Source organism: Acanthochromis polyacanthus, chromosome 19, assembly GCF_021347895.1.
Source record: "Acanthochromis polyacanthus isolate Apoly-LR-REF ecotype Palm Island chromosome 19, KAUST_Apoly_ChrSc, whole genome shotgun sequence".
Lineage (NCBI taxonomy): Eukaryota > Metazoa > Chordata > Actinopteri > Pomacentridae > Acanthochromis > Acanthochromis polyacanthus.
This window is the reverse complement of record NC_067131.1, coordinates 25,982,938-26,007,471: the sequence shown is the minus strand read 5'-3', so window position 1 is coordinate 26,007,471 and position 24,534 is coordinate 25,982,938. Positions and strand designations below refer to the sequence as shown.

Genomic DNA, 24,534 nt, shown 5'->3' with positions numbered 1-24,534 from the left:
ATGGGTTTGGAGGAAGAACATGGATGGTAATCTAGATATATATGAGTTAGGCTTTATAACTTTCCAGTATTTTAAAAATATATCTGATACTCATGATCGTAATTAGTTACATAACCATGGATCACCTTTGATTATGTACACTGCGTCCAGTGATGTGGGAATGTCGCCCTGTTCCTCTCTGGCTCACCATGTAATGGGCCACAGCAACATTTTCCCCACCCTTGAGGAAGTTAATATACAAACAGACAAAAAGAAAAAAAGGAACACTATTTTTCAAAAGTTCTGTTCTTTGGTACTTTTGTTGTTTCAATGCAGGAGGGAGTATTGTTGTTAATGCAATATTTCACTTTACCTTATCAGATCTCACAAGAGAATACTAGTGGTAGTATTGGTGGTATTAATAGTAATGCTACTACTAGTGGTAATACACCAACTACTGCTCCTGATACTGTCACTGCTACTACAACTTGTAATACTATTACACATGCTGATACTACGTCTACGACTCTAACAGCTACTTATACTACTACTGCTGCTTGTACTTTTCGTATTACTGCTTGTACAGCTATACTACAGCTACTATTAATCGTCTGGTATTTGGTTGTCCAGCTGTTAGCTCGTGTTAATGTTTTGCTAATGGCTAACTAGTTAGCTCTCATAGACCCTCAAAAGATTTAATAATAAAAAACGAGCCTAAAACTATTCTTACCTGTGGAAAGTTATTCCAAGTTTCCTTGTCTTGATCGTCCGATGTAGTGTGGAACTGTATGCCGCACAATGAGCCGGCATTCTTCTTGTTTTAATTTTCGTGCCGTACACATCAATGGAAAACACTGAAACTTTGCCCCCACTAGCTTAGCGTCTCCGTAGGCACGCCGCTCAGAGGGGCGTGTCGTATCTACTCTTCATATGCCTGTGATCGGGAACGACGAGGAAGCCCCGCCTAGAGCCATTTGATTGACAGCTCAGTCCACCAAGTGAAAGCAAACTGATTTGCATTTTATTTCTTGGTGGTTATTTCATAATGGCCTGACACCATGAAATAGAAAAATGCAAATCAGTTTGCTCTGGGCGGGGCTTCCTTTCAGGGTGGGGAGTCGTACCCGCACACAGGCTTCTTTCCTGACGCCAGCTCCGACCACGGCTGAAGTGAAGCCGTGTCACCGTGGAGCTTCGGCTGATTCTGCCATCAGACACTGAAAGGACGCTGCTAATTCGGTAAATTAATGTTTATTTTCTTATCAGTGGCAGAATAAGCCGAAGCTCAACGGTGACATGGCTTCACTTCAGCCGTGCTGGGAGCTGGTGTCAGGCAGGACTCCTGTGTTCAGAATCCCCGCCCAGAGCAAACTGATTTGCATTTTTCCTTTTCTTGGTGGACTGAGGAAATATAAAGGGAAATAAATAAATAATTAAATAAATAAATAAATGTGGAAATATAAAGAGAAATAAATAATTAAATAAATAAATGTGGAAATATAAAGAGAAATAAATAAATAAATAAATAAAAGGAAAAAACAGAAAAGGTAAAAGCAAAGACAAAATTTTCCTTTTTATTTATTTATTTATTTATTTCTCTTTATATTTCCACATTTATTTATTTATTAATTTATTTCTCTATATTTCCATATTTATTTATTTATTTAATTATTTATTTCTCTTTATATTTCCACATTTATTTATTTAATTATTTATTTCTCTTTATATTTCCACATTTATTTATTTAATTATTTATTTATTTATATTTTGATTTGGCACTCCTATTACTCCATATCATAGACCCCCATGTTATTCCAAAAAGCGCCGGTCGCTGCCGACCAATCAAGTTCGAGTTTCCGCTTTGTCATGCTGTCAATCAATGGTTACGCGCACAGCAAGCAAGCCCATGCAGAGGTGGGCGAGCTACGCACTACGCAACCGCGCGCACATTTGTTTTGCTTGTGGAGGAGAGAGCATCAGGGCTCAGCAACTTCCAGAAAAGTTACCAATCCCACGGCTTGTCAGGCCAAGAGACTGCAGGACGTTTTTTTGGCTCGGGGTGCTCGCGTCGCTCCCCGACCACGGCCTCCATAGCCCACCTGACGGCTTTGTTTAGATGCCCGACCTCTGGAGGAAGATGTTGGGGCGTCTGGGACATACTCTTCGTCAGAGGAGTCATGCAATTCTGAACTCTAGATAGAAATAAATAATGTAACACATATACAAGCGTAAATGCACTAAGTTTGATAAACAACGTCATCGAGAGGGATACACGAGTGTAATCACATATTGAAACTTTACTAGTTCGTCCTAGCAGATTCATGTTATTTTGGTATTAGGACAAGTTAGACTCAATACAGCATTCTAACGTAATTCCTTAATTATTTACGAAATGTACTAAATGTAGAAGAGTGGAAAACAGCAAAACAGGCGAGATGCTGCAGCACTCCGGGCACTTCTCTCGTGTACTGCGCGCGTGCACAAATAAAGGGGCGAAATCAGAGGGAGGGACCAACAGTGTTTTGGGAGACGCTGCGATTCAAACTCCGGACACGAGCTTTAATACATATCCTTATTGTACTACTGGCTCAAATTAAAAAACTTTCTCCAGCAGCCATTGTCACACTGGGAGTTGAAGGGTTATAGTGCATGTCCTAATGCTCTAAGCATGATAAAAAATTAAACAGAATCATCAAGCAAGCATCCAAAATCCCAATCTGACGTAATGATGCTGGCTGATGTAAGCTCAACCATTGCTTACATAACAGAATTTAGATGTGTGACTGGATGCCACTAGTGATGCAAGAGAGAGTTCTTTTGGGGGAAAAAATATTCTAGTCTCCTTCCTAGGAATATGGGAAAGAACATCCCTTTGGCAAATCAATCAAACTCCAAGTTCATCATCTCTATTACAGCGACCTAAACTTTGCAAATCTCCCCTCTTTATAAATGCAACCCAAAAGTCCTACTTGATACAATTAGCAACATCGTTAACGAGAAACTAGAGGCTCGTCTGTTGTGAGGCATGGCCTAGTGTTTGGTATACTTCTTTCTCTTGGAGGAGGTTCTGTAAATAACCTAATTTGAATTGAGCACTTTGTTAGCACAGCAGCATCTTTGTGGACTGTGGACAGGTAAACTCAACATTCATGATACATGTGAGTTTTCCTTTTGTCTCAGCGTTTGGTAAACCTTAAAAGGTTATTTGATTGTGCTCTTGGAGATGTACTTTGAGGTGTTTGTCTTTCCATGCAATTTTCTTGTTGTTTGAGTCTGAGGAGACTGTTTTGCTTTCCTTTGATAGTTTTGGACCACAGATGCTTGAAGAAGCTAAGCCAGATACATACTACTTGTAGAGGAGGTTCCCTTGCTAGGTTTAGCAGCATTTCCATTTTGGACTTCACTGAGGAGGTGACTTGTAATGTTGAGGTACGGTGGTTAGAGCATCCCTTTACCCCTTCCCAAAAGCTGCTCATCACATTCACCCAGAAAAGCATAACTGCATCTTGATGCTTAGGTTAACTATAAGCTCAATAACGACATTGCTGAACCATCGTCTTCCAGTTGGGCATTGCTTTGTCTGCTTGTGCCAAAGTCTGGAAACACTCCCAGGTTTTGTTCAGACTTTTGTAAGGTGAACAACATGATAAAGCCTAATTTCTTTCCACTTGCTTGAACAGAGGACTACATTGACCATGTAGGGTCAGCTACATGCGAGTCGTTGTTGCAAGTCAGTTTGACCTACTGAAAAGGTACTGGCAGGTCTCATTGTCAAGAGAGCACAAAAGATAGCTGCATTTCTTACTCCAACTGGTTTGTATTCGTAGACTGTGATGCTCTTTGGTTTGCAGAATGCATCAGCTATCTGCCAGTGCCTGATGAACATGGTGGTTGGAGATTTGGAAGGCTGTTCAGTGTACTTGGACGATGTTGCCATCGATTCTGATGACCGGGTTGGACATCTTGTCTATAGTAAGCAGTTGTTGGCCCACTTGGCTAATGCACAGTTAACTTTCAATTTGGCCATGTTATCCATGCTCTCCTTTGTTTTACTTTGGTTTGCTTTACACTGACAACATGCACCACACATTGACCACTGCCACCATACACCCTCACACACCACCGATGCTTACTATCACACCTCATTGTCATGTTTTCCTAAAGGATTAAATAAAATTGCAGTAAAACCCTCTGTAGATCTCTTTTGTTAAGGCCTAAGAGCCAGTCTTAAAAAATTGCAGTAAACAATCCAAACCTGAGGTTCCTAACCTCAATTTGGACTGTAATAACTTTTGTTGTGACTTAGTCAGCCTGCTAAGAGCCAGGGATGATCAGGCAGCTTTGTCAAACATGTAGTCAGAAATTACTTCTGGATCATCTATTGGAATCTTCAGAAAAAAGTGAAGGGACGACTGGACTGGACGACTGAGAACCTTCACAGACATCTTCAGAAAAAGGTTCTTAATAAAGAGTTTTCAAACAGTCCTCTGAGTTTGATGCAAATAATCTTTATATAATACAGAGGCTGTAAGAACAAACATGAGCAAAATATAGATATTTTAATTGACTAAACATCTCTATTCAAGTTCTTATATACTTTGGAAATTTCTCTAAACTCTCCTCCTCCTCCTCCTCCTGGGAAATCACAACCTTTTTTAAGACCAATCAAGACATGTCTGCCACCATTAAGTTTGAATGTATTCATATTTGAGGGTGCATGATCTAATCGTGGCTAGTTTTCAGATCCCTCCATTTTTTGAAAACCTACCCAGAGTTTTGCCTTTTTTCCTCTCCTCACAGCTGCGCCTGTGTTCTCCTCGACAATTCCCCCCAGTCCCTCAATTCTTTCTCCTCAGTCCTGGGACTGTCTCTCCATCCTTGGTATCCTCTCTAGTGTCTGCCAGGTCAGTGGGACCTTAGTCAAACTCACACATGAACCCAGCGAGAGCTTGTGCTTCAGACGATCATTTGTTTCAATTGCTGTATTTCTATAGGTTGTAGGGGTTGTGGTTTACACATTATTGTTCAGTGTATACATGAAATCCATTTAAAGATCATATTTTACAGTTTTATCATTTGTTTGTGTTTTGCTCTACTGTAAACATAGTTTCCAATTTTGTTCAACTTCAAAATTCCACAACACTTTCTCAATTTTTTTGGACAAAATTGGAGATATTAGGTCCACTGTCATCCCCTCTTCCACTCCCATTTCAGTCTGTCCAAGTCGGCCTTCCATTTGGAAAAGATTTTCAGAAGTAACACTGCAAAACTCATTGATTTTGTGAGCAGTATGAAGCTCTCTAAAGCTCTGTTTATATTTTGCCCAAAGCTTTTTTGAAATATCTCCTTCAAGGAACCGGTTTAATCTGGTCTATATTAATAACACTTCTCTTGAATCTGGTTGTATCCTTTTGAACATGCTATTATTCAGCCTCTTTTGACAAACCAGGCGTAAACTTACCGTGACGTCACCCGTTGCTTTCAACGCCGAGAAAATGAAGCCCGGATTTTGCTACTTCCTGGTCGCCGTTTTGGATTTTTTGGAGCCAGTGACGTAAAAAGCGTCATCAAACAGGCTGGACCAGAGAGCAACTAGGGGCAGGATTTGCTGAGGACTCTCTTATCCCGCCCACATTTTACCGCAGAGGCTTCTGTTGCTGTCTATCAAGTAGAGCCACGCCCCCTGGCTCCGCCAACTTTAACAAATTATTTAAAATTCAGTATTGATTTATTTTAAGATCGGCCACCTGATCTCTCATTTTGACCATGAAAACTAACGGGAAAAAAATCCTGAGCTGTAGAACATCAGTCTATCAAATTTTATTTTTTCCAAAAATGAATTGGGGTCTATAGACCCTTTAATGACCCACGTCACGAATGACGTCACAGCTTTAGCTGGAGGCAAAAGAGGAAGCCGCGGCCGTGACCAAAAGGCGAAAGACTGAGGGACTAGGCTCTATCAACTTTTCTAAAATGTCGTCCTGCTGTGTTTTTGGATGCCAGAATAGGAGGAATGACATTGGCGAACGCAAATTAAAGTTTTATAGGATTCCACCGAACACTTGTGCTCAGAGGGAATGAAGACAGTTGTGGTTAAATGCACTGAGGCGAAAAGACTGGACAGAGACGATCAGCTGCAGTCAATTCCAGCCATTTTCAGTACAAAAAAATCACTAATATTCTATTTGTAAATAAAAAATATTCAATTCAATTCAATTCAATTCAGCTTTATTCCAGACACTGGGTCCAAATACACACACCATAAGAACAAGGACACAACAAGACACAGAAAAAAATACAATCAAAAACAATAACCCGTTAAATATGACGAGAAATACAGGGAATATTGGACACGCATCGCGAGGTGCATTTCCTTGAAAACGACCGATTCATGGATTAGATACCGACTTCAAGACATGTTTTGGACAAAATAGTTTACTGGCTTGTGTCGTCTGGATGTCCAAGGTTGGATTATGGCCGTTTTTTGTGGAATATTTTCATCTGTGTGTAATAATGAACCCGGAAATGTGACTCGCGCTGTGTACGTTAAAGCCGTGTACCGGCGGATTCATGAGAATCTAAGCTTTCCATCGGCGTATAGTGTTTATATAATCGCGTTTGCAGCCTTCGGACATTCTTTAAATTCCTATACAAATTAGTAAGTGTACCGCCGGCGGTACACTGAAGTTTAACGGGTTAAAAATGCTCGAGTTTGCAGCACAAACTCCAGCGCAAACTATATACTCCCAGTCCCGCTTGACTTCTCGCTCCGTTTTTGCCTCCAGCATAAGCCCCGCCCACAAAAAACGTCACAATGTTTGTAAACAAATAAAAGGTCTATGGAGAAAAAGCTTTTTGGAGCCAACCCTAGCGGACGGCGTGATATTGCAAGTTTTTTACACTTCCGGGTTGGCTTCAATTCTGGAGCCAGATGCTATGTCCACTGTATATACAGTCTATGTGACAAACACTAATAAAAAAAGTAAGCAGCTCGAAAATCGCCTGGGATCTTTCTGCATGGACTTTGCATGTTCTCCCTGTACATGTGTGGGTTTTCTTCTGGTTCTCTGGGTTCCTCCCATAGTCCAAAGACATGGTGAGGTTAACCCTTCAAAACCCACCATTGTGCAAGCCTGCCAGGACATATTTTTTTAAATTTTCACATGCTGTAGTGCCATTTTTTGGAGTATTTTTGTTTGTTTTACATCAAAATAACATGTACATGTAATATGTACTGACTTATATCTTAACTACTACAAAAAAATGCTTAAAAGTGCAATAAACTGTAAAGAATGAAAATCGTTTTTGTTTTTTTCAAATATATTTCAAAATACAGAAATTGCATAGCTGGATCCCTCAAATTTGTAAATGTAAAAAAAAAAAAGCACAATGTCCTTTGGAACCACCGGGAATTTATTTGGAGTCTGTACATAACTTGCTTTTTGAGATATGGTCATTTTTGTAACCTGGAAAAAAAAAGAAAATAAACAACACTGCAAAATTTGCAGAGACAACATCAAAATCAAAACAATTTTTTTAGAATAGTGCAATCAAATTTTGCCAGATACTTATGAACACACATATTTTATGTGCAAAACCATGGTCAGACCATAAAAAGCGCATTTGAAAATTAAAGAAATTCGTTTTTACTGAGTTGAATCAGAAACAGTAATTTGATGGCCGACTGGTCCAAGTACATGGATAGGTCTGATTGTTTCCCTATATTACCCGGTCAGTCTTGTAGGGTGGATAATGATGTGTAATAAATGAGCTTGGAGTAGCTGCTGTTGTACTAGACATACATTAGCACTGTTAACCAATACACCCAGGCTATTCCACAATAACAAATGTTTGTATTACAATATCGCGCAAAAAAGTCACATAAAGTCGACTATTTTGATATTAGTGGGCAACAAATATCTTTCCTGTTTAGTGAAATGCTATTTTTGATATGTGCTTGAGCGTTCAGAAGCAGGCTGTAGAGCGCCTTTATTTTGAAACCGCTGTTTCCGGCGGTGCAGTGCGTTAATAATATGATGTCATGACGCTGCCCGCTGTGACTGTTGACGGTGAGCAACTCCGGAGGCGCTTCATTGTGGGCTGAGACGCTGCAAGCACCGGGACGTGAGAGAAAAGGCGACTGCACATGATGTTGACAGCAAAGTAGTTTAAAACAATTTCTTTTTTCGGCTTACACACACACTCGGCTCTGAGAACCCAATGAATGGAGTTGCTTTTTGCCTTGTTGGAATTCCACCTCACTCAGACGTTGAAGTAAGTCACAAGTGAATACTGGAATAAGTGCGTGACTCGTGTTTCACTGATTGGAAATACGCTCCTTTTAATTTTATACTTCTGTATTGTTGGTCTGCTGTTTTTCCCCTCCTGCAAGCTGCCTTTTTTCCTCTGGTGTCAGCCACCTTACAGACATAAATCTCTGAGATACTAATTTTATATTTATTTTATATTTAGCTAAACTGTGTGCCAGTGTGTGACAAATTTTAATGAAACCTTAAAAATTACTGTAATTTGGCATGTCTACAAATGATTTAGTTGGTTCCATCCTACATTTGTATTACAATTATAGAATTATTGTCAGTCAAAGTCCATTTCCACACTGTATCATGCAGCCAAAACACTCCCCCTGTGTTGGCACTTTGATTTTGGTGATGCTCTTATGCACTTATCCATGTCTTATGCAACTTGTCAAATTCCCCATCTTGAAACAAATGTTAATCCATGAGTGAACGATGACCGCAAGTGTGCAATTTTGCTTGAAAGCAAATGCAATTGTAAATCTGTCTAGTAATTTGCCGTAGTCCTTAGATTCACAGTCATGTCTTCATCACAGCCCATTCTTTCGGCAGTAGGATGCAGCATTCTGTACATAGCTGAATGATTTGTCAGTGATGTGAGGGAATGTTGCACAAGTTTTCACTGTGACAATTTTACAACCCCCCTCATTGCAGAGATGAGGTACGGGTGGGTGGGCAGAGAGACAATAAGAAATTGGACTGGAATGCATGTGCTTCCATATGCCAGCCCACGTATGCACAAGCAGTGACAGAAGACACATTGTAGCCGTTAGTCTTCTCTCAGTATGGAAACATTCGCTCAGAAATGACACAGTATTAAAAAAAAACACGACATTTAAATCTTATGTGAGCATAAAACACAACAAAGCACATTAGTGAGAGTTCTTGCTAATTTTTGTTCTCACATTTTTGTGTCATCACTCATCACTTTGATCACTCTGATCACACAGCACATTGTTCTTTGCTCCAAGCATATGAGCTGTTTTCTTCATCACCGTTTGGTTTTCATGTTATTCGCCGCCTATTACTGTGAGATTGCGTCAGGGTCATACACCAGTGTTAACAATGAATGTATTGGTAAAATTCACATTTGAATATTGTAAATCAGCATCATGGAGGATCATGGAGGAAGTTGGATGCCAGAAATAATATCAGTCTCATTTCTGTGTGTTATGTATGGAACTGGAGTAGGGTTGTGGTTATCTCAACATAAAGACTGGACTCTCTTCAGAGTTCAAAAATATTACTACTACCATCTCTAATGCACACTGATTGATGTGTTGTATCCTCTATGTTCAACCCAAATGCTAACAAAGTGCTGTGCACATTGGTCTATATGTGTGAGACAGGTATTAAACTAGACAGTTCACTTTCTGACTTAAAAAAGGTCATTTATTAATGTTAAAGTAATGTTTGAGGATTCAAAATTCAATAATGTATTTAAGCCCTGACACTTAATTGGAATGTCTTTCAGTGGGCTCTGCAACATCCATCCATCCATCCATCCATCCATCCATCACCGCTTTATCCTCATTAGGCGTACACAGATATACTGTGTCACAAATATCCGCAAGCTGTGATGACAAAATACCCCAAAGAACACACACTATTACAAATACAACATAGTAGTTACGAAGTGCTTCAATCTTTAGGCCCATGCCCTTAAAGTGCCAGATGAAAGGCTTGTTTATAAGATCACTTAATCTTTTAGGGTGTGGATTGCTTCAGTGTATGTGATCCTGAGTGAATCTAAAAATGACTTATTTACCTTGAACTTAGGTGTGCAATTTGAGTAGGAATGCAATTACTAAAACCTCCCTGAGAGAGAAGATAAACAATTATTTAAACAATAGAGAGGTGATACTAGGCAAGTGTGTGCAGTTGGCTTTATGTTAATATGGTTGCATCCGAGTAGAACAGAAAATAAATGCTCCTTAGCTAATCCAAACCTAGTGACATCAGATTTGCTGCTGCTGTAATGTTTCTGTACAGCAGCTGCATTTCATAAAGCCGAAAAAAATCTTTACGGGTATCCAAGATGTTCCTGTCTCTTACTCATCAGCTTGTTTGGTGGTGGTGAGCTACCAGGCATGCAGTAGGTTACAGTGATTTAATGAATGGTCTCTTTGAAGTAAAGACGCGTGTGGCACTTAGACTTTAGACACTATAACTGTTGAATTTGGCCGGGCCATTGAAGAGTGAGTATTTATTTTTTTCTATTTTCTGGATGCTACTTTGAATATTGATTCAACAATGACAACCTTAGATTGGAATCAAAAAGACAGAATTATTAAACTTTAGTAGAAAGTGTTATTGGCCTGTTGGTGAGACTGTTGCGGAAAAGTGACGCAGGATCTTTGTTGGTGCATGAAGGAAATTTTCCAGCACTTTTACGAGACATTTTTGTCAATAATAATCCAATACTTATTCCGGACTTCAATGCATTTGCTTCAGATTTACAATGGTAGTATAATGATGTGTAATGTTGTCATTCTGATTTTTCTATACTGTAAATTTACTATGTTGCTTTATTTTGTATGAACAATCTGTTGTGTGTCCGTCCGTCTGGGGTAAGGGATTGTACATTCCTTCCAGATATTTAAAAAGTAGAAGAACTGATGGTTAATAGACAGTTAAGTTGTATTTGGTGCTGCAAAAAGGTTTTTTTTAATAAATATTAGGGAAGTTTTAAAATTGTCAGGTAACTTCAGTAGAACAACTTTGTCATCCATTGAATTGTAGTTACACATTTTACCTCAATTCTGAGAAAAGTGGCAAAAGAAAACAAGAATTAATTCCTGGAGTCCAGTCATTTGCAGTCAAAATGATGAACAATTCATCATTAACATCCCTACACCTACAGCTCATGACCATAAGCTGTAGTATTCTGTAGTTCATACATGAAGAATTACTGCCTATTTTGCCAGTGTTTCCAACCGTCTGGGTTTTCTATCTAATCCTCACCGGCTTCTTTGTGTTCAGTGAAGCAGACTCCTCTTGCCTTATATGTCCTGTATCAAGCTTTCAAATGCAGCCCTCAGCTGAGGCACTAAAGGGTAATGAGTTTGGGCAGGCCTGGGTTTTGGTTCATCAATAACATGAACACAACAGTGGCACTTAACTGTCAAAGCAGGCAGCATGCGCAGAAAAGACTTGTTTACCATTAATATTGCATAAAGTATTGATGTAGCACACTGATAGGCTTCAGAGCTGTTTCTTTGCCTCCATACAGTATATCTTTCTGTGGTGTTTGGTTAAATGGCCTGGTCAAGAAGCAGTAAATCTTGAATTCCTGTTAAGAGATCCGCGATTGACTGATTTTATATAGATTTTTTGAAATGGAGAGACTGACTCCACAGAGGAGGACTTCAGTAGATTGGTTTGACTGAACATACTTAAGTTGTTCTAGTTTTCCAGTTTAGGTATTTCGTCACATCCCTCTGTAAATGCAGGCTCTGATTTTAGAGTAGTTTTCACAAGTCTAATGGGCTGAGCAACTAAGCTTAAAATAGTATATAACTCTAATATTCAACAAGGGTCTCTGTCTGTTTCTGTCTACACCTGATCTGTTACTAAAGTAGGCTTTATGATTTCCGCCAACACAAAAATATGAATGCTACATCAATAATACACTAAGGTACAACTGTAAGGTGGAGGGTTTATGCATGTTCTCTGCACTTTCCTCCCACAGTCCAAAGACCAGATCAGATCACTTTCATGGAAGTGTGAATTTGTCTTCCTGTGTGTGTATTAGTGTATGCTGGTATGCACGGGATAAGTAGGTGTTGTGACTGCATGGACAGATTGCACTGGAAGAAGTTCAGTACTGTCTCACAGTGGATAAATATGCTACGACCGAAAAAGCAATATCACTAAGTGACTTTCCCACTTACATTGATGAAGTGTCCCTGTACTAACAAGCACTTAGCCCGTTCACATTAGCTTGAGGGACTCGTGTACATGAGGGGAGGGGCTGGAGTGGGGAGGGAAAGGGAGCAAATAGCCTGCTGCAGATGGGGAACAGTCATGTTGTGTTGTGTTTTTCTTTCTTCCTCTTTGGACTTGGGAATGAGGGGCTTGGCTGTGTATGACAGTGGAAGGGTGGATGCAGGGGGCGTGGGTGGGGCGTATATGTGTGAGGGTTGGGGGTGAGGGGGTAGACAGGCTTGGACTTGCTGTGTAACGTATGACAAAGGAGCTCTGTTACAGTGTGTGTACTGTGTGTGAACAAGAGGAATGGTGTGGGTAGATGCTGTGTGGGTCAAGGTTGAAAGGTCAGATATGAGGCCAGTACGGTCTTCTTTTTAGTGCCCTGATACCCAGTGGTTCCCACCCATTAGGATGGTGAAGCGTGTGTATTTGTGTTCTTCAGTTTGTGGGGACATTGATTTGTTCTGCTGTCACATTGTGGGAACTAAAGAGCTGCGGTTGGGGTTAAGATTATGGTCAAGGGTAGTGTTAGGAAAGTCATGCTTATTTTTAAAGCAAGGAGTAGACTTTAGGAAGTGAATGTAAGTGGCCGTAATCCAGCCGCCACTTGAAGCTTAATCTCTCCTCAAATATTTTCAGGAACACATTGCGGTAAAATGTTTCTGAATATTTCCAAACAAAAGGCCATGTTGGTCTGGTTTGAAATCCTGTAGCTCAGAGCCTTTGAGTGTGTGTGTGTGTGTGTATGTGTGTGTGTGTGTGTGTGTGTGTGTGTGTGTGTGTGTGTGTGTGTGTGTGTGTGTGTGTGTCATCACAAAGGGATAGTTTGCACACACTGGACCATTCTTTTTCCAACAGGTGGGCTGCTCAGGAATGTGTCAGTGAAAGAACATTGATGATTACACTGCAACAGTGGAATGATGTTTGTGTGTGTCTGAGTACACAAAAGAAAAGCAGAAATAAAAGCAGGGGAACGTGTACTTCGGGAATTAGAGCTGGATAAAAGCTGCGCAATTGTGGGCAATTTTAACCCATGTGTGCTTTTAATAGCAGGTCTATATACAGTGGTGGAAAAATGTTTCGGACACCCCATGCGTTTGTGAAATATTGCATTAAGAATCACTCTTAGGTCTTGAAGTGCAATTTCTTTTAGTATAGTCACAGCCAAAATGCTAAGCAAATCCTAAAAAACAGGCATTACAAACTTAAAATTGATTGGTTTCATAAAAATAAATTTTTAGTATTGGGTCATTTTGCTACCAGTGATCCACTAATTAAGGTTGTGCTTTTTATTAAAAGGTAACATTTTGTTCGTGACTATATAAAGCTAGCAAAAGCAAGACAAAAATGGCTAAAACAAGTAACCTAATGCAGGAGAAACATGTGAAGATACAGATTCTCAACCAGGAAGGATACAGCTGCCGCCACATAGTCAGGAAGTGCAGATGCAGTCCTTCAGCAGTTGGATACACTCTGCAGAAATACAGACAAACCAAGATCTGGGCGTCCAAGGATTTCTTCAGCAAGAAATGACCACATCCTGATCCGCATGTGCAGGGAAAACTGCCAAATGACATCACCGGAGCTTCAGCAGTGTCCGAAAACTTTTTTGCACCACTGTACATCCCTCTGTTTTGTGCCCAGGCTACACGCCTTGCAGCTAGAAGATCCTCAGTTCATGCCCTAGCCTGGGCTTGAGATCTTTCTGCATGGAGTTTGCATGTTCTCCCTGTGCATGTGTGGGTTTTCTCCAGGTTCTCCGCCTTCCTCCCATGGTCCAAAGTAATGCTGGCATTAATAGGTAACTCTAACTTGTCCGTAGGTGTGAGTCTGAGTGTGATTTTTTTTTTATCTCTCTAAGTGTAGCCTTATGATAGCCTGGTGACCTGTCCAGGATGATCCATGCCTGGATTTGCCAAGAATTGAAAAAAAGAGGTCGGAATTTAGTAGAGTGCATGGAAAAAGACTTAGTGAATTAACCATGGTGCATATAAAAACACCAATTAAACTGAAACTTAAACTTCAGTGGAGAAACAAAATCTACAGAACTGTGGGGAGTGTTGAGGAAACGGCAACCTTTCTCACATTGGTACATGACACAAACAGAACTGTTATGTTTGCATTTATGTTTTCTACAAGATTTTACTTTATTTGACTCTTCAGTGGAAATGGAGAACTGGAGAATTAGCCAACTAGTAGCAGCAGTAATGGATGTTTGTTTTGCTGATCTTCTGAAAATCTGTTGAAATCTTCAGCACAAAGCAGACCTTTGTGTCTCTCTCGTTCATCATCTTGGCTCTATGCACTTTAAAGTTTACAAAGCACTAACTGAGTGTTACAGTGTACCGTAATTTAACTGGAGATTTCAAATGGACAGCTTCCAATTGGCTTTTTAGTCTCTTGTCTGATCATTATTAGGATTATTGGATTCTAGGGAAGCAGGAAAGCTGAAAATGTCTCATCGTCTCCCACAACAGAAGGGTAGTGCAGTATTATGTAGCTGGAATGCCCACTATAATAAATTGTATTTCTAAATGGAAGATAAACAGTACTTTCTAGCTGTCATTTATGGACTGCTCTTCACTGCAGAGACTCATCTGGTGTTTACTGCTCTGCTTCACTGACTGTAGTGGAACATGGCCAACGGTGTCAGACTTGCACCTTGTGCCTATCTGGCTTCATGCCTAGTGGTTGACACAGCCATAGCTTAGAGTAAGCAGTGCAAATGTCAGAAAAGAAGTAGAAGTAGTGAAAATAGTTACAGAAATTAGCTTATATGTGATCACATTGACATGATTAGTTGTTTGACTGTCAGCCTGCTGTGATGCAACCAACTAGACAGTAGTAACACTGGACATGTTTTGTTTTTCTTCATTTTTTTTCAACTAAAACTGGAATATATACACAGGGTGCAGGATTATTTATTTAGAAGGAATATATTTCAAATAAATGAAAGTCCAATTTATTTCATGAAGTGTCAAATGATATGCACTGATCAGCCCAAAGCTTAACCCTGCTTTATGTGTTGTTGACTCCACTCTCATCAGTATAAATAAGGGATGCAAAACATATTGGTGGCAAAAAAAGCAAGATCTTTTTTTTTCCCTGCTGATAGTTCCATGTAGTGGTGTGAAGGATGCTCTCAAACCCTGGTTGTAAGTGGTGATTTTTATCTCTGCAAGGCTCTTTACACAGAGAGAGGACACAGCTGAGCCAGTAGAGCTGACTCAGGTTGTTTCTTTTTCGAGTTGATGATGACAAGGTTCTTTGTCCCTTTATCCTTCAACAAAATATGCCCGTACTGCAATTGATCAAACCTGTTGAACCAGCACAGTTGGAAACCTGTAAAAATGTGTCGTGCAACCGCTTCTCCTTTCCTTCACTTTCTGTTCCCTGTACATTCATGTTTTACATAGATGTATAAAGCTCCTTACAGTAACAGCAAATTTTATGACCAATCTACAAACATTGTACAAACATGTAATGACTGAACATGTAAGTTCTGTATCTTGAACTTCGTGGAACTCCACCAGACATAAAGAATCAGACTGACCAGCCTCTTGATCCTTTGCAAACATTGGAAATGAGTTATTGTACTGGCATTCACCACAAAAACAGATCAATATCAGTTATCAACCCTGGAATTTGATATCAGTGCATCTCTACTGTATGTCTGTCTTGTATAGAGGCTCTGAACTGAAAGCATGGAACTTAAAATGAAGCTCAAATAACTTACTACTTAGTTCCCACTACATTTTTAACACAATTCCTCATCAGCGTGATTATATTCTGGGCCAAAATTGCAAAATCTTAAACGTACTTATTCAGCGTTTCTGCTGAATCCAGCTCCTGGTGTAGAGATGGACTACATCAAAGACAAGAGTTCCGTCTGCTCTCCATTGATTTCATCATTTCCACGTGTTTCAGATCAAAAGACCAATCCTAAAATAGACCAAGCGCTTGTCAACTTTTCAGGTCAGTGGAAGGCAAAGCAACTAATGCGGCTAAACCGATTCAAAGCAAAGGAAGGAAAGTGACCGCAGAGCTCATCAACAAGAATTCAATTTAACCATGTCAGTGAATTGATATGGTCAATATGGCAAACTTCCTACAAAGCCTTGTTTTTAGGGGAGAAAGACGCTGGCTTTGTTTGGCTGAAGGAAGAGAAAAAGATGAGCTTAGGAGTTTAATTGTTTTTGTTTGGACATGTTTTGAACTCTTGTCCTGAGAATTTCTGATTAGACCAGTGCATTAACAGGGAACTCCAGTGACACATCGAAACCACTTTTACAAGGCGTCAGAATGAAAAAAAATTCCAAACTGAGATGTGACGACATCCTTGGTGTCTGCGTTGAAGGTGATCCATTTCTGCTTTGTTTCTGCAGGAAATCTCACCCGTACTCCTCCAGGAAAAGGTCAGTTTTTCACTGATACAGTGTTCATTGTTAATGACTGAAAGGTTCAACTTTGTCCAGTGAAGGTTTTGTAGTTATTGCTTCTTTACTTTTCTCTTATTGCATATACAGTACGCTGTAGTACCATTTAAGGCTGTTATAATGAGATATGGCTCAGTTACATCTTGTCCATCTTGGTTATACTGTAGAAAGGATCATTGCAGTGCTGGCTGGCCAAGTGAACAGATTCTGTATGTTCCTATATTATTTGATTGTTGTATTTAATATCATTAGTATTTCTCTTGTGGAGAAATGGGGATGTTCAGGGTGACGTGTCTTGGAGGCGTTTTAGACACATTCAGGGTAGAACACTGATGGCTGTTGTTTTGGTACCTTACTGTTTTTCTCAGACCTCTTTATGGTATGGAATAGTCATTCCACAGAGCCCTTGTTATCAGTGTGTCAGTCAGTGTGGTTTCCTCTGCTGTCGCCTTCCTTTTGTGATAGTGCTGTGTTCTTTGAAACACAAACACCCAAACTGTTTTGTCCCATTGCCTTCAGACACACAGCGCTACTGTCTAATGTCGAACAATGGTCCTATACATGTGTCCCAGCAGCTCTGTGGTCAGTGCAACTCCACAGTATAGATACAGTGTCCTCTGAGAGCAGACTCAAGCTGGCTGATCTCAGAGCAGATCTGTTGTAGGAGCATTACAATGAGGAGCCTTTGCAGGTCTGTGGTTATAGAACATCCAGCCCAATGTCACTGACTGCTGCTCATGCTTAATTAACCAAACTGCTTAGAATTTTGCTCAGGTGATCTATAGTTGACTAAAACACTTGAATCAAGAGCTTTTTTTAAAATAATATTTTACTTACAGTCACCTTAAAAGCCTATGGGAAGTAACCTGTTATTAAGATGGACTGATCAGATCTAATATGGAAGTGTTAATTTAGGGGAAAACATGTTGATGACTTAAATGAAGCAACTACTGGTGTCAGCTCGGCTATATTTATAGGAAGGAAGGAATCCAAATGTAAATCAATTCCAACAAAGGTATCCAAAGCCACTGTACTTCTCACATCTGTGACAGTTTTGGGAAGAATCTGATAGATTTTTTCCACTAATAGGTAGAATTTTGTTTGTGAAGAAGCACAGGAAGTCATCACTACTGAGAGTGGCAGAAACACAGGGCTCAACAGAGCTGTGACTGCATCAGTCTGGCTGCAGTGCTAAAAAGTAACCTGGGCTTGTTCTTATTTACCCACATTAATGATGGATAAAATGCAATTCTTGCTCTATGCAAGTTTTCTTTACATGTTAGTAGATCATCTTTTCCATGTTTCGGAATGTCTCTAATGAAATCTAGGTTCAAGTTTCAAATTAAACATTTTGCAAATAACTAAAATTACTCTCAAAGATGCGATCAAATTTCATAGCTATGGCAGCACAAACTGTTTGAATGGCATACTCAAAAATAGAGACAAGCAGCAGAAGATATAAAATGAATACATTTATCATCGATGCATTAAGATGCAACAGCTGTAGCCCACTCATTTTAGAGGTTCAGTTTTCATAGTCCACCTACTCCATTTACTGGTGCAGAGCTGTTCAGTTGATTGCTTCAAAATATGTATAAAACTCAAACAGAATTTCTGGATTTTGACATGTTATCATCCAAATCATTACCTTTTTGCTGCTTTCAGAATACTCAACATGAGCACAATTAAAAAAAAACTAGTGGTGCAATGGATCACTAAACTCAGGGATCAGATCGGTCCTCGGATCAAGAGTCACGCATCAGATCAGTTTTCGGATCTGCAAAAAGCAAAAACAACAACAACAACAAAACAAATAAACATACGTTTTGTCTGTTTATTATTAGATGTCACTTCAAATGTGTGGATGTGTTTCCACTGTCATATGTCTTTCTTATGCCACAGTGCCTACACACCGTCGCGGTTTTGTCCACTGACCTCTTTCCTTCGTCGTCATATTTGACAGGGAAACCAAAATGCTCCCATAGAGGGGATTTAAGTGTCGCGGGGTGTTCAAGCTCCTCCTTTCCTCTGCTCGCCATGTCTGCTCTCTTCCTTTCTCCGCTCGCCACAAGCTGCGTGCGGACGGAGCAAAACTTTTTTTTTTTCAGAAATCGATCCACTGGTCACGTGTGTGCCGAACCGATGACGTCGATCCGAACGGATCACGGATCAATGATGATCCATTGCACCACTAAAAAAAACCCAACCAGAATGATGCAGACTCATCCTAATGCTTTCCTGTCGCACCACCAACAGGATAGCGATTCAACTTGCATACAGAAAATCAAAATCTAATGGTTAGATTGTATGAAATTTACTGAACACATCCCCACACTAAAGGGGACTAAAGAGGAACAGCATGAGCTGACCAGCTTATTGTCAAGTGCAATGTAAGAGCAATTTTCTTAGATATGAAAGCGTTGAGCTGATGTCAGTTTCCTCCTCACAGAGAACATTTACTGTGTGGACACATCTGCTTAGATGGCAGTGATTTAATTCAGTTTAGCAGCTGTGACTCAAAAGAAAACACTTGAATAGGAATGCTTAAAAATGAATTTGTGGTTATTTTTAGCACAGAACAATTTTCACAGTTGACTAAAAATAGGTCAGTTAGTGAGCTTCTCTTGCCTTTGTTAGACACATCAGTGCATGTGTCTTCAACACAGTGCATGCTGCTCCAATCTGAGCCTTAGCCTTAGCCCTTAGCATACTCGTATTAACATATTTTGGTAAGAACAGTGTGCATATATATAACATTAGTGCCATATAATCTCTTTCCTCTCATTATGTTGAACCCACATACAATAATGCATCACAGCAACTGCTGAATTCATCATTTGTCAGTTATACCAGGAACATTATTTGCAAAGGATTTACTTCACCTTTAACCCTCCTGTTGTCTTAATTTACGGGCACCTAAAAATATTGTGTCTTTGTCTGAAAAAATTCAAAAATCCTGCAAAAAAATTCCCAGAACTTCTGAAAATTTGCAAAACCTTCAGAAAGAAAATTCCAATAAATCCTTCATAGTTTTCCTAAAAAGTTTTATTTTAAAAAAATCCTCCAAATTTGGCAAGAGGTTCTTGTAAATATTTTCAAAAAATGAGTAAAAATCTCCCAAAAATATATATCAGTAAAACATCTAATATTTTCTTTAAGAACATTCACATAAAAATCAACCAAAATTTGCTGGATTTTGGTTGATTTTTTTGTGAATGTTCTTAAGAAACATTTTTAACAGTTCTTTTTTCCACCAAAAAATGTTCAAAGATTTTCCAAAAATGTTGAAAATGTGGACATCAGAAGTTCCACTATGAAAATATATGTTTTTTTCCCACATTTTCAAACTTTAAACCAGGTAAGTTTTGACCCGCAGGGCAAGACGAGGGTTAATGTCTTCATTTGTGGTTGCCCGGTGTTTGAAGAATTGTAGGACTGTAGGCATCTTTGGATAACTGAAAAAAAATGTAAATTAAATTGTAAGAGTATCAGAGATTGTGCTAAGCATCCAGCTACTCTCAAAACCTGTGCATGTGAAAACCAGGCACATATATGTAAAACAAGCTCAGAAAGCAGCATTTGTGGGAAATCGTCCTTAAGAAGGAGCGTTTCTGTTTCATCTGCATGTATGCAGTCTTGCTAGCATTGAACTGTGAAGAGCATAACCTGATCTGTTCTTTTATGCAATTGCTCACTGCCTGCTCACTTGTCAAACTAACTTTGAAAGCAGGGATAGTGCCTGACAATTGTGCTCCTTTAATTGCTCCTAGTCTCTTTAAACCTTCATCATGCTCCATTCTGGATGCACACAAAGACAGGTGCCGACATCACAGATGTACTGTTGTTATTATACTTCATTCTTGTCTGCTTGGAGTACTTCATTCCTTCAAACAAGTCTTATCTACGTATTGACACTACTGCTGCGCGTGTGCATCAGTGTTCTTGTAAAATAGTCACTGATACAAATTCTGAGCTTCACATGGAGCGATCTGCATGGAAGAAATTTACTTCATAGCGTCCTTTTGTATTCGTGGAAAGTATAATACTGACCTTATATTCTCATTCCCTGGCACTGATGGAATACTATGTGTAGACATATACTAGTACAAGTTGTGCATTTGTATTTTTACTGAAGTGAAAGTGTAATAGTATTAGCATCAAAACATCTTTAAAGTACCAAATGTGAAGGTGTCCTTGGAGCAGAGTGGTCCATTTCAGAATAATGCACAATATACTACTGGATTATAATTATTGAAGCACTAACCTGTTCATCACTTTATTGTTGTAGCTTCTTAAAAAGTGAAACTGGTTTTAATGATATGCTGATGTTGATTTAAAAAAAATATATATGCGTGATTTTATGAATATGCCTGTAGGTAATTTAAATGTAAGAAAATTTACAGACATTCTGTATAAGTTGACATGTAAGCAACTTTATTTACTGCTAGTTAAAATGCAGCTGTTATTGGAACACTGGGTCCACCATATTGGACATACAATAACAATAAATAAATGTTCACCAGGATTTGGTTGACCCATCAGTAGCTGTGATGATCAACACTACACAAACATCTCTAGTTTTCTGCTCAGGGAAACTGGTCTCTGTGCTTGTGTCACATACATATGTCAGGTTTTCTTCAGGACTATCTAACTAAATGGGTCTCTAACAGTCTTACCTTTGAATTTGTATGTTAGACTGTTTTCATCAAGAGACACTGGCGGTCATCTCAAATTCTAGAACAGAAAGCAACCACAAGGCATCAAAGATAAACTGAAGCCTCCTCTGATGCACATTATACTATCCTGTTAGCTCATATCACATGAACACAGCTGGTTTTTATGTGCAGGTATCCAATTAAATGCCACACCTCTTAAAATATATTACCTGACACAATAAGCCTTTACTGTACATCTTGTAGCATGGACCTAAGTTTAATTTAAAATGATGTGGAAAAAAAAAAGTACTGAGGGCCAAGCAGCAATCTATGAAATCACAAGTCGGATCATTTAGCATGAGCTGTGTAGATCCAGTGTGTGTGAGAGGCTGTTTTTATTCATCGCTGCCAAACAACTGGCTTTTTGTGGTGCAGTGCTGCCCCCTTGTGGAAGACAGGTGGAATCAGTGAAACTCCCTGCCTCTGGTCTCCATGGTTTTTCTGTATGGATGTGTCTGTATCTGTGTGAAGAAAAATATCAGCATCAGCATGCCAGTTGAAATCCTAAGCTGAGCCACGTATCACTGATAAATAAATGTCAATATGGTCATTTTAGTTTTCTTTGGCCACATTGTGTTGTTAAGAATCCAAACTTGTTATTGCCTTTGCCAGGTGGTTAAGTGTAATCAAGTGTTATGACTCTATTGGAAATGTAATTTCTGAAGGAAAATATAGTAGAAAAGTTAAAAGAATGATTTAAAAATATGCAATTAAGTCAGGACTGCTTCAGCTTGTAATTATTTTGTTTATAACTTTCTGCCCACAGAATGTCGTCATTAAAAGTCACCTTTTTTTTCTATTTTGGAAAATGCTAAATGTAAAACTTCACATTGTACACATGTGCTAATTGAACATTGCCTTTTCTTTGCACCTTTTTCAATGGTTATAAATATTTGTATTTATAAAATGTTTCCTTTCATTTTTAATATACTGTTGTTGCCAGGGGTGTAGGGAATGATAAAATGTATAGACTGCATTTTTTGTGGTATCTTTTCATTGACAAAATGGAAAATAAAGCTAAAAAATAATAAGAATTAGTAGCCCAGCATCCTGGCTATAAAAACAATATATATCTAAATGAATAGTCTAATTGAACACATTTAAAAATGTATAATGATTAACAAATAGCTCAACTTTGAATGACCTTAGCAGTGAAATGAAGTTAAATTTTATACAAAACTTCTACTGGTAGGGTATTTTAAAAGAGTGAGCTTTAGAGTAGAATAGAATAGAATAGAATAGAATAGAATAGAATAGAAGTTACCTTTGAGAGTTTAAAAAAAAAAAATTCAGGTTCAATAACAGGGCTGCACAGTGGGTAGTGGTTAGCACTTTCGCCTTGCAGCAAGAAGATCCCCGGTTCAAATCCCGGGGTGGGCCTGGGATCTTTCTGCATGGAGTTTGCATGTTCTCCCTGTGCATGCGTGGGTTTTCTCCGGGTACTCCAGCTTCTTCCCACAGTCCAAAAATATGCTGAGGTTAATTGACTACTCTATATCGCCCAGGTGTGAATGTGAGTGTGATTTTGTCTGTATATGTAGCCCTGTGACAGACTGGCGACCCTAGTGAGGATAAAGCAGTGTAGAGAGAATGGATAGGTTCAATAACATCAGTGTCGCAGACTCATTGTTTAAGAATGCTGTTAACTCTCTAACATACAGATGTGATCAGGCTGCATTAGTTTCTGCTGTATCTCCCTCTAGCTTGGTGATGAAACACACAGATTTAATGTGTTTCAAAATTATCCCTATTATCAAGCACTTCCTGTCTCCTGCCTAAAAATATTTCTGCAAGTAATTCCATCTTATAAAAAACATAAGCAAACATTGACCAGTGTAAGCAGCAGAACTTTATTGTTTATTTCTCTTTAGGATTTTCACATCAAGATCAAATCACAATTAAAGAAAAGTAGTTTTTAACAAGAAATGTGTCAGTCTAAAGAAGTAGTTTATCGCTAGTGTGGAATGAAGATGTTCTCAGTGTCATAGAAAGAAGCACTACACATCAGCTCTGGTTTCCTGATCTCTCTCAGGAGAGAAAAGAGAGGATGCAGCCATAAATTTGGGGAGGAAATAGCATCAGGTTATTGTTCTTTGGACATTATTGTCTACCCACATTTATGGATTGACTGTTTCAGTGTAGTTAGTGACGTGTTGTACCAGTGGGTTGAGGGTGTGTGACTTGTGTTTGCTGTGTGCTCATGTCACTGATCTGTCCCACGTGTGGTATTGTTGAGGGACTCCAGTGTCTCTATTCAGAGTCCCATGCTGCTGTGTTAGTGAGTTTAGCTCCAGCCTCTTCTTTATCCCTCTATTCTTCTTGCCTCTCTTTGTCTCTGTTCTCTCCCTCGCCCCCTAAAAACAACCCGTTTGAATTCATGTGAGCTGTCTTTTAATGAACACATGAGAAGCACATTGAATTTGGCAATGTGACGCCTTAGAGTCAGACTGAATATTTAAAGCTGCCTTTATTTTTTATGTCATATCAGCATGTAATCAGATAGCTTATTGCAGTGTGGAGGTGGTAGCATGTAAAGACCAGCTCATGGAGAATACATAGTAAACTCTACAGCTCAGCAGAGGTTTAGCCTCTTTTAGCTTGTTATTTTTCAAACAAAATGTTCAGTGTTTGTCATACATGAGCGTTTGCTCCTTTTCTTTTTCTCTTGTCATAATAAGCTGAGAGTCTTAGGATTTTGGTCACCTGAGGATGTGACATTGGGTCATATGTCACTATTTTCTGTCCTTTTGTAGGTCAAATTAATAATGATCTAAAATAATTTTGTGAAAGTAACAGAAGAATGTATGTAAGGACAGCAATGATACTGCAATGTATCAAACATTGTTTACTCTGGAGTTGGACTCATGCAATAAATCGACTGACCTGACCAAGGAGAAGTAGCCTCTTTTTTTGTCAGACACATGCTACACCCTATTCTTTTTCCAAGAAGATGTAGAAGAATGACTGCATTAATTTTGAGATTTGGTGTGGAAGTTTTTATAGAAGTTTGTACATTTGCAAAATTAACTGTATGATGCTTTTGAAAAAGGGAAGTCTTCTGTTTTCACATTTCACTGTAGCTTCAGTGACATGATTTTGTCTTCTCTATCCATCCTGAAGCAGTTTATTTGCTGTCTGTGCTCTCCTCAGCCTCCCATT

At 39.1% G+C, this 24,534-nt stretch overlaps 1 protein-coding gene across 4 annotated transcripts in view; it reads left to right on the top strand.

Annotated features, from left to right (window-relative positions):
* Positions 1-24,534, top strand: part of LOC110961777 (rho GTPase-activating protein 23-like) — a 77,251-nt gene that overhangs the window by 18,803 nt on the left and 33,914 nt on the right. The window contains exons 1-2 of one of the 4 annotated variants that reach the window (XM_022209504.2): positions 8,053-8,253; positions 16,610-16,639. The exons of 1 other annotated variant lie outside the window; for it this stretch is intronic. In XM_022209504.2, the coding sequence (XP_022065196.2) occupies positions 8,200-8,253; positions 16,610-16,639 (84 nt within the window). In that variant the 5' untranslated portion in view covers positions 8,053-8,199. Of the gene's footprint in view, positions 1-8,052; positions 8,254-16,609; positions 16,640-24,534 lie in introns of those variants that run through there. 2 more of the 4 variants (XM_022209508.2, XM_022209506.2) reach the window with 2 other exon arrangements.